The 12,978-nt window shown below is 50.6% G+C and overlaps 1 protein-coding gene across 1 annotated transcript in view; it reads left to right on the top strand.

The window, feature by feature from the left end:
- Nucleotides 1-2,346, top strand: part of OAT (ornithine aminotransferase) — a 19,240-nt gene extending 16,894 nt beyond the window's left edge. The window contains exons 9-10 of the mRNA XM_049764485.1: nucleotides 1-136; nucleotides 1,853-2,346. The exon at nucleotides 1-136 is cut by the window's left edge and continues 9 nt beyond it. Of these exons, the coding sequence (XP_049620442.1) occupies nucleotides 1-136; nucleotides 1,853-2,013 (297 nt within the window). The 3' untranslated portion in view covers nucleotides 2,014-2,346. The remainder of the gene's footprint in view (nucleotides 137-1,852) is intronic.
- The last annotated feature ends 10,632 nt before the right edge of the window (nucleotides 2,347-12,978 follow it).

The following is a 12,978-nucleotide window of genomic DNA, read 5'->3' as shown; positions in this document are numbered from 1 at the left end:
GAAGAAAATCTTGTGGAAAATGCCGAGAATATGGGCGAAGTCTTGAGGAAGGAGCTCATGAAGCTGCCATCGGATATTGTGACGGCCGTGAGGGGGAAGGGGCTGCTCAATGCCATTGTCATCCGGGAGACCAAGGGTATGTGGGCTGGCCCTAATGCTGGTGCTCATCAGAGTCTCTCCTTCCAGGTTGGGGTCTGGCCTTTGAGCTTGTTTCTTTGGTAACAAACACTAGAAATGATCTCTGAGGAACAGAGCCATAGCACAGTGTGGAGGGCACTGACCTTGCATGCAGTTATTTGAGGTTCAATCCCTGCATTCCATAGGGTTCCCTGAGCACCACCAGGAGTGATTCCTGAGCACAGAGCCAGGAGTAATCCCTGAGCACCACTGGGAGTAGCTCAAAGAAAAAAAGAACAAAAAAAAAATTTCTGAAAAGTATAGTCCTGAGCTGCCCCTCTCATACTCTCTTCTTGTCCCTTTCTCCTCTGCTTTAAGTCTTTTGTGTATGAAGAAAACCTCAGTAATAAAGATACATTAAACAATAAACCTAGCTATGGGGCTGGAGCTATGAAAGCACAGTAGTGAGGGTGTTTACCTTGCATGCAGCCAACTGGGATTCGATCTCTGTCATCTCATATAGTCCTCCTAGGCTGCCAGGAGTAATTTCTGAGAACAGAGTCAGGAGTAACCCCTGAGTGATTCTGTGTATGTTTAAAGAGAGAGATAGCATGGAGGTAAGGTGTTTGCCTTGCATGCAGAAGGACGGTGGTTCGAATCCTGGCATCCCATAGGGTCCCCCGAGCTTGCCAGGAGTGATTTCTGAGCGTAGAGCCAAGAGTAACCCCTGAGTGCTACCGGGTGTGATCCAAAAACCAAACCCCTCTTCCCCCCCCCCAAAAAAAGAAAGGCCACAGTTAGCAATAATTTCAGCTGCTTTGTAACTGGTGTTTTAGATTGATTGATTTATGAAAAAGGTTTTATTAAAAGATTTTTGTTTTTTGTTTTTTTGGGATTGAACCCAGATCAGCTACATGCAAGGTAAAAGTCTTCCATGCTGTGCTTTTGCTATGGCCATGGAACTTAATTTTGGGGGGGAGGGGGTTGGGCTACACCTGGAGGTGCTCAGGGCTTACTCCTGGCTCTGCAGTCGGAAATCACTCCTGAAAAAAAAACAATCACTCCTGGCAGGCTCAGGGCTTCATATAAGATGCTCGGGTTTGGGCCCGGAGAGATAGCACAGCGGTGTTTGCCTTGCAAGCAGCCGATCCAGGACCAAAGGTGTTTGGTTCGAATCCCGGTGTCCCATATGGTCCCCTGTGCCTGCCAGGAGCTGTTTCTGAGCAGACAGCCAGGAGTAACCCCTGAGCACCGCCGGGTGTGACCCAAAAACCAAAAAAAAAAAAAAAGATGCTCGGGTTTGAACCCGTTCATCCCGGGTGGGCTGTGTGCAAGGCAAATGCTTTACTGCTTTGTTATCACTCCGGCCCCATGGAACTCAATTTTTTTTGTTTTGTTTTTGGGCCACACCCGGCTGTGCTCAGGGGTTACTCCTGGCTGTCTGCTCAGAAATAGCTCCTGGCAGGCTCGGGGGACCATATGGGACACCGGGATTCGAACCAACCACCTTAGGTCTTGGATCAGCTGCTTGCAAGGCAAACACCGCTATGCTATCTCTCCGGGCCCGGAACTCAATTTTTAAGACTGAACCAAACAATCTCCCTGCTCAGAAACCCCTTACCCCATGTGTGCCTGCTGTTCCATGCCTTCCCTCGCCTGCATGCCCTGTAGCAGTATCGAGTGTTCATGTCTGATTACTTGTGTCTGACTGTTCACTTCTGACGATCTGCCATAGATTATGACGCCTGGAAGGTGTGTCTGCGCCTTCGTGACAACGGCCTCCTGGCCAAGCCCACCCATGGCGACATCATCAGGCTGGCGCCCCCGCTGGTGATCAAGGAGGACGAGATACGGGAATCGGTGGAGATCATCAACAAGACCATCTTGTCCTTCTGAGGCAACACTGGCCAGCTTGGCCCTCTGCTCCCCGACGGCCCTTCCGACCCCGAGTGAGGCACATCCCACTCCCCAAGTCTCCAAGGACGTTTGAAAAACATATATATATTATTTTTGTTGCAGTTTATACAACATGGAATGTCTTTTCTAAACCTGTTGCGTGTTGTGTAATGTGAGAACGGTGTGGCCTCTCTGACTCAGTGGTCTTTTTTGGGGGGTACCAATGGTTGAACCCAGAGACCTAGACGTATGACTCATATGCTCCACCCCTGAGCTCAGACCCTGGCTGGTGTCTGTCTGGGTTCTGAGGGGAGAAGGATCATCTGTATGGATGCTCTTTCGTTTAGCACCTTCTGTGTGATTTATAGGCTTTTTATTTTTCATGCCCTGGCTGCTCTGTTTCATATTGGAAAAGTTAGTTGGGTTCTCACAAGACTTGCTTTTCGCCTTGCTTACAAAGAAACTAATCAATCATTCACTTTTAGAAAGAATTAAAGCTAATCTTAAGTATCATATACTAGATATTTGTGAACTTTATATTGGCCAACATGATTCTGATTGGCACTATCTGAGAATTAATATTTGAAATTATTATGTTGGGAGAATTTAATATAATTTGTAAAAGCTTTTCAGTTTAAATTAAAAAGATTTAAAATCTAAAATAAAATTTTGTGATCTGAGTGGTTTATTCTCCTTTATCAGTTGCTTTACTCTTTTTTTTGGCCACATATAGTGGCGCTCAGGGGTTCCTCTTGGCTCTGTACTATGGAATGCTAGGGATTGAATCTGGGTTGACCACATGCAAAGCAAACATCGTCCCCACTGTGCTTTCGCTTCAGCCCCTCACTTTATATTTTTAAGCTCTTTAAGAATGTTCTTCAGGGGCCGGGCGGTGGCGCTGGAGGTAAGGTGCCTGCCTTACCTGCGCTAGCCTAGGAGACGGACCGCGGTTCGATCCCCCGGCGTCCCATATGGTCCCCCAAGCCAGGAGCGACTTCTGAGCGCATAGCCAGGAGTAACCCCTGAGCGTTACCGGGTGTGGCCCAAAAAACAAAAAAAAAAAAAAAAAAAAAAAAAAAAAAAGAATGTTCTTCAGGGGCTGGAGAGATAGCATGGAGGTAAGGCATTTACCCTTCATACAGGAGGTCATCGGTTCGAATCCCGGTGCCCCATATGGTCCCCCGTGCCTGCCAGGAGCAATTTCAATTTCTGAGCCTGGAGCCAGGAATAACTCCTGAGCACTGCTGGGTGTGACCCAAAAAGCACAAAAAAAAAAAAAAAAAAAAAAAAAGAATGTTCTTCATTGGGCCCGGAGAGATAGCACAGCGGCATTTGCCTTGCAAGCAGCTGATCCAGGACCAAAGGTGCTTGGTTCGAATCCTGGTGTCCCATATGGTCCCCGGTGCCTGCCAGGAGCTATTTCTGAGCAGACAGCCAGGAGTAACCCCTGAGCACCGCCGGGTGTGACCCAAAAACCAAAAAAAAAAAAAAAAAAGTTCTTCATGGGCCTGGAGAGATAGCACAGCGGCGTTTGCCTTGTAAGCAGCCGATCCAGGACCAAAGGTGGTTGGTTTGAATCCCGGTGTCCCATATGGTCCCCCGTGCCTGCCAAGAGCTATTTCTGAGCAGACAGCCAGGAGTACCCCTGAGCACTGCCGGGTGTGGCCCAAATCCAAAAAAAAAGAATGTTCTTCATTTTATTTATTTTCTAATAGCATTTTAATGTCTAGAAAAGTGGGGAAAAAATTTTGGGGGGTGATTAGCCATACTCAGCAGTGCTCAGGGCTGACTCCTGGCTTCGCACTCAGGAATTACTCCTGGCAAGAATCGGGAACCATATGGGATACCGAAGATCAAACCTGGGTCAGCCGCATGCAAGGCAAGCTTTCTATCTGTTGTACTATCTCTCCGGCACCTTCCATTTCTTTTTGTGGGGAGTATTGGGGGCTTGCATGCTGTGCTCAGGGGCTCAGGGCCTACTTTCAGCACTCAATGGCCCATCAGGCAGGACATTTCAATGCTGTGCCAGCTGGTGCAGGGGGCTGCCATGTCCATGGCAGGACCATTGGAGAGCCTCTAGGATTGTACTCAGTGGTGTTTGAGGAGCAGGGATCAAGCTGCGTCCTGTGCCTATACAATGTGCCCTGTCCCCTGAGCAGTATCCCAGGCCTGTTTCTCTCTTATGAGGGCTTGTCTGACCACTGGCTTCTGTCAACAGACCCTGAGTGAGTCACATGTCCCAGCAAAGTAAGACTTAGTCCCTAACCTCAACCCAAGTCCTCGCTTCTAGTCCTGGGGCCTGTCCCTGAACAAGCTGTGGCTTCTAAATGAAGGGAATGATCAGGCAGGCTGGTCTGTACCCCCAGGAGACTGACCCTGAGGAAATAATTCCTCTTCTTTCTCCCTGCACAAGGCCTGTCACCCAACGCTGTTACCCCACTTTTGTTGGGGTCCCTCTGAGCGTGTTGATGTGACCGTGAGGAACTGGTGGTTTGAACCAGGTCAACTCCCAGCCTGGGGCCAAGTCTCTGGCCTCATTCATGGGTTATTCTCCCCTAATCCCTTTCCTTTGGTGGTGACGAGGTGGTACTTGAACTTGGTTGGTGTGCTTACTGTGGGGTTGTGTCTTTATTTTCTTTTTGATTTTTGGGCCACAGAAGGTGGTGCTCAGGTGCTCAGAAATCACAGAGCTTCTGGCTCTGTGCTCAGGAATTACTCCTGCAGGCTTGGGGGGCCTATGGGATGCTGGACATTGAACCTGGGTTGGCCAAGTGCAAGGCAAGTGCTCTCCCCACTGTGCGATTTCTCCAGCCCTAAGGAGATTGTACCTTTTTGAAGAGAGGACAGGCCACAACCAGTGACTCAGGGGCTACTCCTGACTTAGATCCTTGGGGTTACTCCTGAGATGCTTGGGGGACTATGCAGTGCAAGGGCTCAAACTAGACTTTCTGCAACCCAAGTGCTCCAGTCCTGGGCTCTCTTTCCAGTCCTGTAATTTTGGTTTGATTTTTGTTTTGGGGCCACACCCAACTGTGCTCAGGGATCACTCCTGGTAGTGCTTGGGGACCCTGTGTGATGCTGGATTCAAATCTGGTCTCTGCTATACTATCTCTCCAGCCCAGAAAAGATTTTTAAAAGAACTTAAAAAAATAACTGGGGTTGGGGCCAGAAAGCTTATATAGCAGGGAGGCCTCTTGGTTTGCACACGGCCAACTGGGGTTTGATCCCCGGCATTCCATAGGGTTTCCTGAGCACCACTAGGAGTAGTTTCTGAGCACAGAGCCAGAAAGAACCCCTGAGTGCTTCTGGGTGTGGCCCAAACCAGCCTCCTCCTAAAAGTTAAAAAAAAAAAACTGGTAAAATATATTGGCCAGGCTGAAAGCTAATAACATTTGATAAGTATTTTTTTGGGGGGGGGCCTTATTATCTCAATGTTGCAGGGGGAAATAAAATTTTCAATAAAGGTATATTGCCCCCCCTTTTTTTTTCCTCCTAGGTTTTTGCTTTGGGATAACACCCAGAAGTGTCTATCCAGGGTCTTCAGGCTCAAGGATTGCTCATGGTGGTGTTTGGGGGACCCTGTGGTGCTTGGGGGTCAAGCCTGGGTCTGCTGTGTGCAGAGCAAGTGTTGAATGATCTCTGGGGTGGGGGCTCTTAAGTTTTTGATCCCTGTTCACACAACTCAGTTCTTACCCAACTGGTCAGATCAGTTCACTAATCTCTTTAGATAAGATGAGGCCTTGAAAGGCAGCCTAAAGGCCAAGGGCCCAATAGTTGCTGCATGTCCCCCAATGCCAGCTTGCCAGATGGGACTGGACTGCAATAAAAAAAAAAAGATTGAAATGGCAAAGTCCACCTCCCTTTTCCCCTTCCTGGAGTCCCACTGTTGGGGCTCATCACGAGTGTGGCTATTGTAAAACCTCAGGCCATAGGAAAGAATGAGAAATCTTCACAGGAACCAGCATTCTTGCCTGTAAATGTTCTACCCGCTATCTCTAGAAATTCCTCTCTGCCTCATTCGTTAGAAATGTCAACTCCAGAGACGAAGTTTTCTTAAGAAAAGGGGGTGGGGAGGACAAAGGGGAGTGATTGCTTAATGGGCAGAAAAAGTTTAAAAACTGGATTGCTCAGTGGGTAGGGAAGAGCCCAGGCTTTGAATTCAAGGCACACAGGAAGTCTGGCTTAGTCCCTGAAACCAGAATGACTCCCAAACAAAGCCAGGAATAACCCTTAAGCATCTCCAGGTATACTTCCTAAATAGAAAATGATAAAAACTAAACATTTATTTTTGTTTTGGGGCCACACCCAGCAGACCTTAACCCTAAATTGAGCCCAACCCTAACCCCCTAACCCTAACCCAAACCTTAACCCAAACCCACACATGGCAGACCAAGTTACTCCTGGCTCTGTGCTCAGAAATCATCCTCTGCAGGCTTGGGACCATATGGGATGCCGAAGATCAAACCCGGGTCAGCTGCATGCAAGGCAAATGCTCATGCCCCTTCAAACCTTTTTTTTATTACTGAGATACTAAAGGTAGTTAGATAATTAACTACTAGTTGTATTATGTGATACTGAAAATCTTGTTTTGAGGCAAATCTAAGGACAAAATCTGAGTGTAAAGACATTCTGGAAGTTTCTTTTTTTTTTTTTCTTTCTATTTTTAGTTTTTGGGCCACACTTGGCAATGCTCAGAAGTTACTCCTGCTTCTGTGTTCAGGGATATTTCTTGGCAATGCTTAGGGGACCATATGGATGCCAAGGATTGAACCAGGTCGGCCATATGCAAGGCAAGTGCTCTACTTATTACTCTCTCACTCACTCCGGCCCTTAGAAGTTTTGTTCAAAGGGAATCTTAGGAAATAAATGAATTTGATGTGTGATCCAGCTGCGCAAGTGAGTGCATTGGCAATCTTTCATATCAATAGTGAACTTAAAAATAAACTGAATTTTCTTTCATCTGTGAAGAGGACCGCGTTTCCCTGGACTTTGTTCTGCTTCAATAACAGACTCAGAAAGGTTTTTCTGTCCCTTTTCATAATTAACTTAGAGAACAAAGACGTTTCTTGGTTCTGCTTCATGTTTGCTTTGGTTTATACTCAGGCCACACTTGGGCATGATCCAGGTCTGCTTCTGACTGCTTAGGGCTCACTCCTGGCAGTGTTTGGGGACATGGGGGGATGGTATAGATCAGGTATAGACCAGGTATAGAGTGGAGAGTGTGCAAGGCCAATGCCCTACCCGTTGTGCTTCAGCCCCAAGACTTCTGGGAAGATTTACAGATAATGTGGCTCAAGGAAATGGTTCCATTTCCCTCATCTTTTGTCCATTTCCTTGGCTAAAGGGTGTCTGGTTCCACCTAGAGCCCAAGGAAGGTCAGCAGAGGACAAGGCCCTGCCACGGCCCATGTGCTCTGAAAACCTTGCAAAAGACTCATGAGTTGCTGCTTCAGAAAAAACCCTGCAAACCTGTTGCCCATCCTGGTTCAAACCAGCTGCTATTCTGAGTTTCCATCTGGTCCTGCCCTCCGCATCTGTCCCATCTTTAGCCACTGCCCTCAGGCCCAGGATGACCCTAGGGTGAGGCTCGAGTCCATTGCAGGCACGAGGAAACCAAAGTCCCCTTTGCCACTCCCTCCAGGAGGGGATGTAGGGGGGAGCCAGGTGGGGATGAAAGTCTTTCAACATGAGCTGCAGACCCAGGTCCCACGTGCTTACGCGGGACATCACATGGACATCAGGGCTGGAGTGAGAGCACTGCTGGGAGGGCATTTGCCTTGCATGCAGCCAACCCCCCAGGAATGATTCCTGAGCACAGAGGCAGGAATTAAGCCCTGAGTGCCATTGGGTGTGGCCAAAAACACTTTCAAAAATTAAAAAATAGGGGCTGGAGCTATAGCACAGGGACCCTGCTTTAATCCTCGACATCCCATATGGTCCTCCAAGCCGGCCAGGAATGATTTCTGAGCGCAGAGCCAGGAATGACCCCTGAGCACTGCCAGGTGTCCCCTGCCCTCCAATAGACAAAGAATCTCGCCTTAGGTGATTGAAATCTAAGTGTAGAGGCCTGGAGTGTGCAGGCCGAGGTGGACAACAAGTGGGGATGAGGGAAGAGGATGCGAGATAGCCTCCCCATGTGGTCCGGATGTGTAAATACGCTTGGATTTGTTTCTAATTTGGGAGGTTTTTAATTTTATTCATTTATTTATTTATTCATTTATTCATTTATTATTTATTTTTTTATTTTTGGTGTTTCGGGTCACACCCAGCAGTGCTCAGGGGTTACTCCTGGCTCTACACTCAGAAATAGCTCCTGGCAGGCTCAGGGGACCATATTGGATGCTGGGATTCGAACCACTGACCTTCTGCATGCAAGACAAATGTCCTACCTCCATGCTATCTCTCTGGCCCCTGAGGTTGTTATTTTTATTTTATTTTATTTTATTTTGGTTAGTTGTTTTGAGTGCCTGGGGCCTTCTCCTGTTCCCTCTCCTGTTCCATGCTGGCTGCGGGGTAGGGGAATGAGCATCTGCCCAGCCTGTTGAGCTATTTCTCTGGCACCTAGGGGATGGATTCTTGAAAATACCAGCAGGAGCCATTGGAATAAATAATATATACATAAAAGCTTAGTCCATTTAAGAAAGTGTCTTTAAAATAGATTTCAGGATTTACTCCACTGTTCTGTGCACTTCTAATGGCTCACAGGCGTTTTATTAGCTTCCCAGTTTGATTAACATGAAATGAATCTCCCTCACTCCCCAATCCCATGGCTAATGAAACAACTGAGCAGATATGGCTTTAGCTACATGCACCCCAATAGTTGAGCACGGAGTGCTTATGTGTGAGAAGACAGAGCCTGACTTTGCTGTCGGGTCACTCGGTCAATCAGGTAATGAGGAAAGGTGTGGGCGCCTGGGGTCTTAAAAGCTTCCTCATCTCCAGGGAAGTCTTAACTCCCATCTCCATCCTGACTTCCATTTCATCACAAAAGCACTTTGGGTGGGAGTGACAGAGAGCTTTGTCTTGGGGTGTGTGTGTGTGTGTGTGTGTGTGTGTGAGAGAGAGAGACAGACAGACAGGCAGACAGACTAGATCACTACCAGGCCACGTGTCTAGGATCAGTTTTCTGCCAACCATTTTCGTTTTTTACTTGGTGTTTTGGTCACACACTGCGAAGCTCAGGACTTACTCTTGGCTCTGTGTTCAGAAATCACTCCTGGTAGTACTTGGGGGACCGAATGGGATGGCGGGCATCGAACCTGGGTCAGCAGTGTGCAAGGCAAGAACCCTATATCTGCTGTACTATTGTTTGGGGCTCTTGCCAATCCTTTCTCATTAGCACACAGCATTGAGGAGACTCTAGATGAGGCCCTTACACAGCTGGGAGGAACGAGCCAGATTTCTTGTGAGCTTCCTCTCCTGTGCTCAGGTGCCTCAGGGAATCCTTTCCGGGCCAGGGCTCGAACAGAGCAAGCAAAGGATGCGCCCCAACCTTTGTTGTGTCTCAACTCTTACTTCCCTAGCCTTGTGTCTTTTAAACAATGCTCCTGACTTAGTTTTCCTCAAGGACAATTCTTCGTGTAGGGGAGCCCTCCTTGCTGTCGAAAAACGTTCATTGTTCTGGATTGTCCTGTCGTCTCCAGCATCCAGTAGCGCCCCTGGAGAACCCCTGAGAATCCAGGCGAGGGCGAGAACTTGGGGTCTGGCTGGAGCCACTTGCAGGTGCTTCGGCCCAGAGCGCGCCAGACGGCAGGGGGCGCTGTCTGCAAATGTTTGCTGAAGCCCAGCCGTGATCCCTGTAGTGCGCCTGCGCCGGGGCGGGGCCCCTAAGGGGCGGGGTTTTGTCGATGGGGCGGAGTCTGGGCTCTCGAGGGGCGGGGTTTTAGCTCGAGGGCGGAGTCTGCGCGGAGGATGCAGTTGCTAATTGCTGGACTGGAGCTTGTGGCCCAGCCCAGGCTCAGGACCCCGCGCCGCTAGCAGTACGTTTTGGCCACGGCTTCTTGATTAAATGCCTGGACTTTCAGGCTTGTGGGCGATCTGGATCGCTTCCTCTCTTTCCCAACCCTGAGCCCCCCTCGGCCGCGTTTGTTCACCGCCCCCAGAGGTGCAGAGAGACCGACACCAGAATGGGGAGCCAGGGATGGAGACGTGGAGACGTGCAGATGGGGTGCCCCGGGCCCCCCACAGCTGGAGACATGCAGATGGGGTGCCCCGTGCCCCCCACAGCTGGACTTCTTCTAGACAGGCGCAGGGCCTGTGCTGACCCACCGGGAGAGGCTAGGATCCTTGTTAACTCTGGGGGCCTGTTTGTTTATTTATTTATCGGGTCACACCCTGCAGTGCTCAGGGGCTACTCCTGGCTCTGCCCTCAGAAATCGCTCCTGGCAGGCACTGGGGAACTAACTATATGGGATGCTGGGATTCGAACCACCGTCCCTTCTGAATTGACTATGTGCAAGGCAAACCCCCTACCACCGTGCTTTCTCTCTGGCCCCAGAACCTGTTTTTTTTTTTTTTTCCCCATGTCCAGCAGGGTGGGAGGACATGGGATCCCAGGCCACCCTGACTGCGGCCAGCCGTGGTAGCACCAGGTCCCCGGCCGTCTTTCCTGGCCTCCTGCTCTCCTCAGGGCACATCAAGTCCAGTTATGGCACCGACTTGGATGGCTTCTACCTGCTTGGTCAGGAAGCAGTTCAGAATCCTCTGGAACCATTCATCACTATGGGTAAAAACGGGGTGTCACCCTTCCAGACCTGTGGGGTGCATCAGGGTCCCTGTGCTTTGGCGTCCCCGAGGCGATGTTGCACTGGTCACTCATTGGCCTAGCTCTGGGCTCCTGTGACTCGTGTCTGGGACCAGCTGTTGGTCCCACTGGCTCTCCTTGCTGAACACCTGGCTTCTCTTCTACAAAGCCTAGGTTCTAATACCATGTTTGAATGTGGGCCCCTGACTATTCTAACTTGGGTTCTCCTGCCCCGTGGCCTTCTCCTAGGACCCAGCCTGGTGGCTGTGTGGTCACCAGTTCTCATCCTGCAGAAGTATTTGAGTATCTTGGGGCCAGAGCGATAGTGCAGTGGGGAGAGCCTTGCAAGTGGTCAACACTGGTTCCATCCCTGGCATCCCATATGGTCCCCTGAACCTGCCAGGAATAACTTCAGGCACAAAGCCAAGAGTTACCCCTGAGCATTGCCAGGTGTGGCCCTAAAATAAAATAAAGTATTTGAGGATCTATTCTTGCTTCAGATCCTCCACAACAACAGCCCCCCAAGTCCTTAATTCCCAGACCCAGCAGAAGCTTTGGACTCAGGTGGGACCCTCCACAAGTTCTGACTGTGCTACAGGGACTGTCAAAGTCAGACCCCAAATTAGGGTAAGAGTGACCCCATGTTCTCCTACCCAAGGGCTAGTTTAGTGAGTGAGGCCCAGGTGGGGCTGGGTCCAGCTGCTCCTTCGCTTTGGCCTGTCCCGCCAGAGCTGCTCCAGCCCAGCCATGTTGTACCCCACGGGGCTGTGCCCTAGGCCTGTTCTAGTGGTCCCGAATCTTGAGGGCTTGATCTCCACTGAGAACCAGAGCAATGTCTGCCTCAGTGGGGCCTTCTTCAAAGTGGGAGCAGGGGCACTACCGTGGCCCAGTGTGTCCCCTCCCTGGCTCCAGCCTCTCTGTGCCCAACAGACCCGCCCGCCTGTGGCTGGTGCTTTCCCAGGAACACGAGGTCTCCAGGGAGCCCTGAGCGGCCTAGAGGCAGCAGGAGGTGAAACCAGACTGGGGAGTCCTCAGGCAAGGCTGAGTCTAACTGACAAAGACTCTCTGTGAGGCAGCCGGGCAGAAGGGCCCATTGACTCTCAGGGCTGCCTGCTGACTGATGGGCAGGCCCTGGCGCAGTGTGTGGGGGAATGGTTACAGGGCGGGGTGGTTAATGGATGGGGGAGCTGGTGGTGCTGCTGAAGCTGATACTACAGTTCTGACCCGCTGGACCCGGATGAACCCAGCTAGTTCAAAACCTTGTTCCGTGGCTGCAGTCCAATCTTACTGGGGGTGCCTCAGGCCTTGTGTGGAAGTTCTCCAGGCATATCTGTGGGGTATGATCTCACCCAGTGCCTAGGACAGTGCCAGCCTCTGACCAGGGTTTCCCAGTCTTCTGCCCATGTCCCAGTACCAGCTGCTTTGGGGATCCCCTGCGGTTGGTCCCCGTGCTGTGGGGTGTCTGGGTGCGGCTCAGCAGTGGGAGGAGCCTTGAAGATCGTGCCCTTTCCTTGCACATGGTGGTGGTGGGTGGTGGGTCTTCACGGTGCCTCTGACCATTGTCTTGAGGGCCCTGAACCACTGACACTCCTGCATCTTGCTGGAGGCTGAGAAATTTCTAGGGAGGGATCCCCACTGAGGGTTGGGGGACCCCACTATGGAGCAAGGCCTTGGACATGTGCCCCAATTGGTCCCCCAGGAGACATTGCTGTCCTGCTACTGTGGATGCTTGTGGGCTTTGGAGGCCCTTTGGGGGTCACAGTACTGACCACCAGGACTCTCAGGGGAAGATGGGGGGTTCAGGGGAGAATATGGAAGTTCAAATGAGGAAATGGGATTATAGGGGTTTAGGGAAGGAGATGGGGATTCAGGGAAGGAGATGGGAGTTATGGGGGTTTGGGGAGGAAATGGGGGCTCAGGGCAAATATGGAGTTTGAGGAGGATATGGAGTGCATGTTTCTCACCCTGTGCCAGAGGGGAGAAAGTTTCTATGGCCAGAAGCTTGGCTGACACCCCCAGTCCTCACCTGGCTAGTACTGGGACCAGTCAGCACCGAGGGGGATATCTGCCTCCTGAAGCCCCCAGCGAAGCCCCCCAAACCTCACCGTAGTTCAGCCTCTTGCTTTCTCCAGGCAGGTCCCATCTGTGCAGGGCAGGGCCAAGCGAGGGCACCAGCTGGACCTGGGGTGTGTCCAGAAGAACCGCAGGAGGTGGCCCCTCACA

The sequence above is a fragment of the Suncus etruscus genome, chromosome 17, assembly GCF_024139225.1.
Source record: "Suncus etruscus isolate mSunEtr1 chromosome 17, mSunEtr1.pri.cur, whole genome shotgun sequence".
In the NCBI taxonomy this organism is placed as follows: domain Eukaryota; kingdom Metazoa; phylum Chordata; class Mammalia; order Eulipotyphla; family Soricidae; genus Suncus; species Suncus etruscus.
Note: the sequence above shows the minus strand (reverse complement) of the source record. Positions and strands in the feature narration are given on the sequence as shown.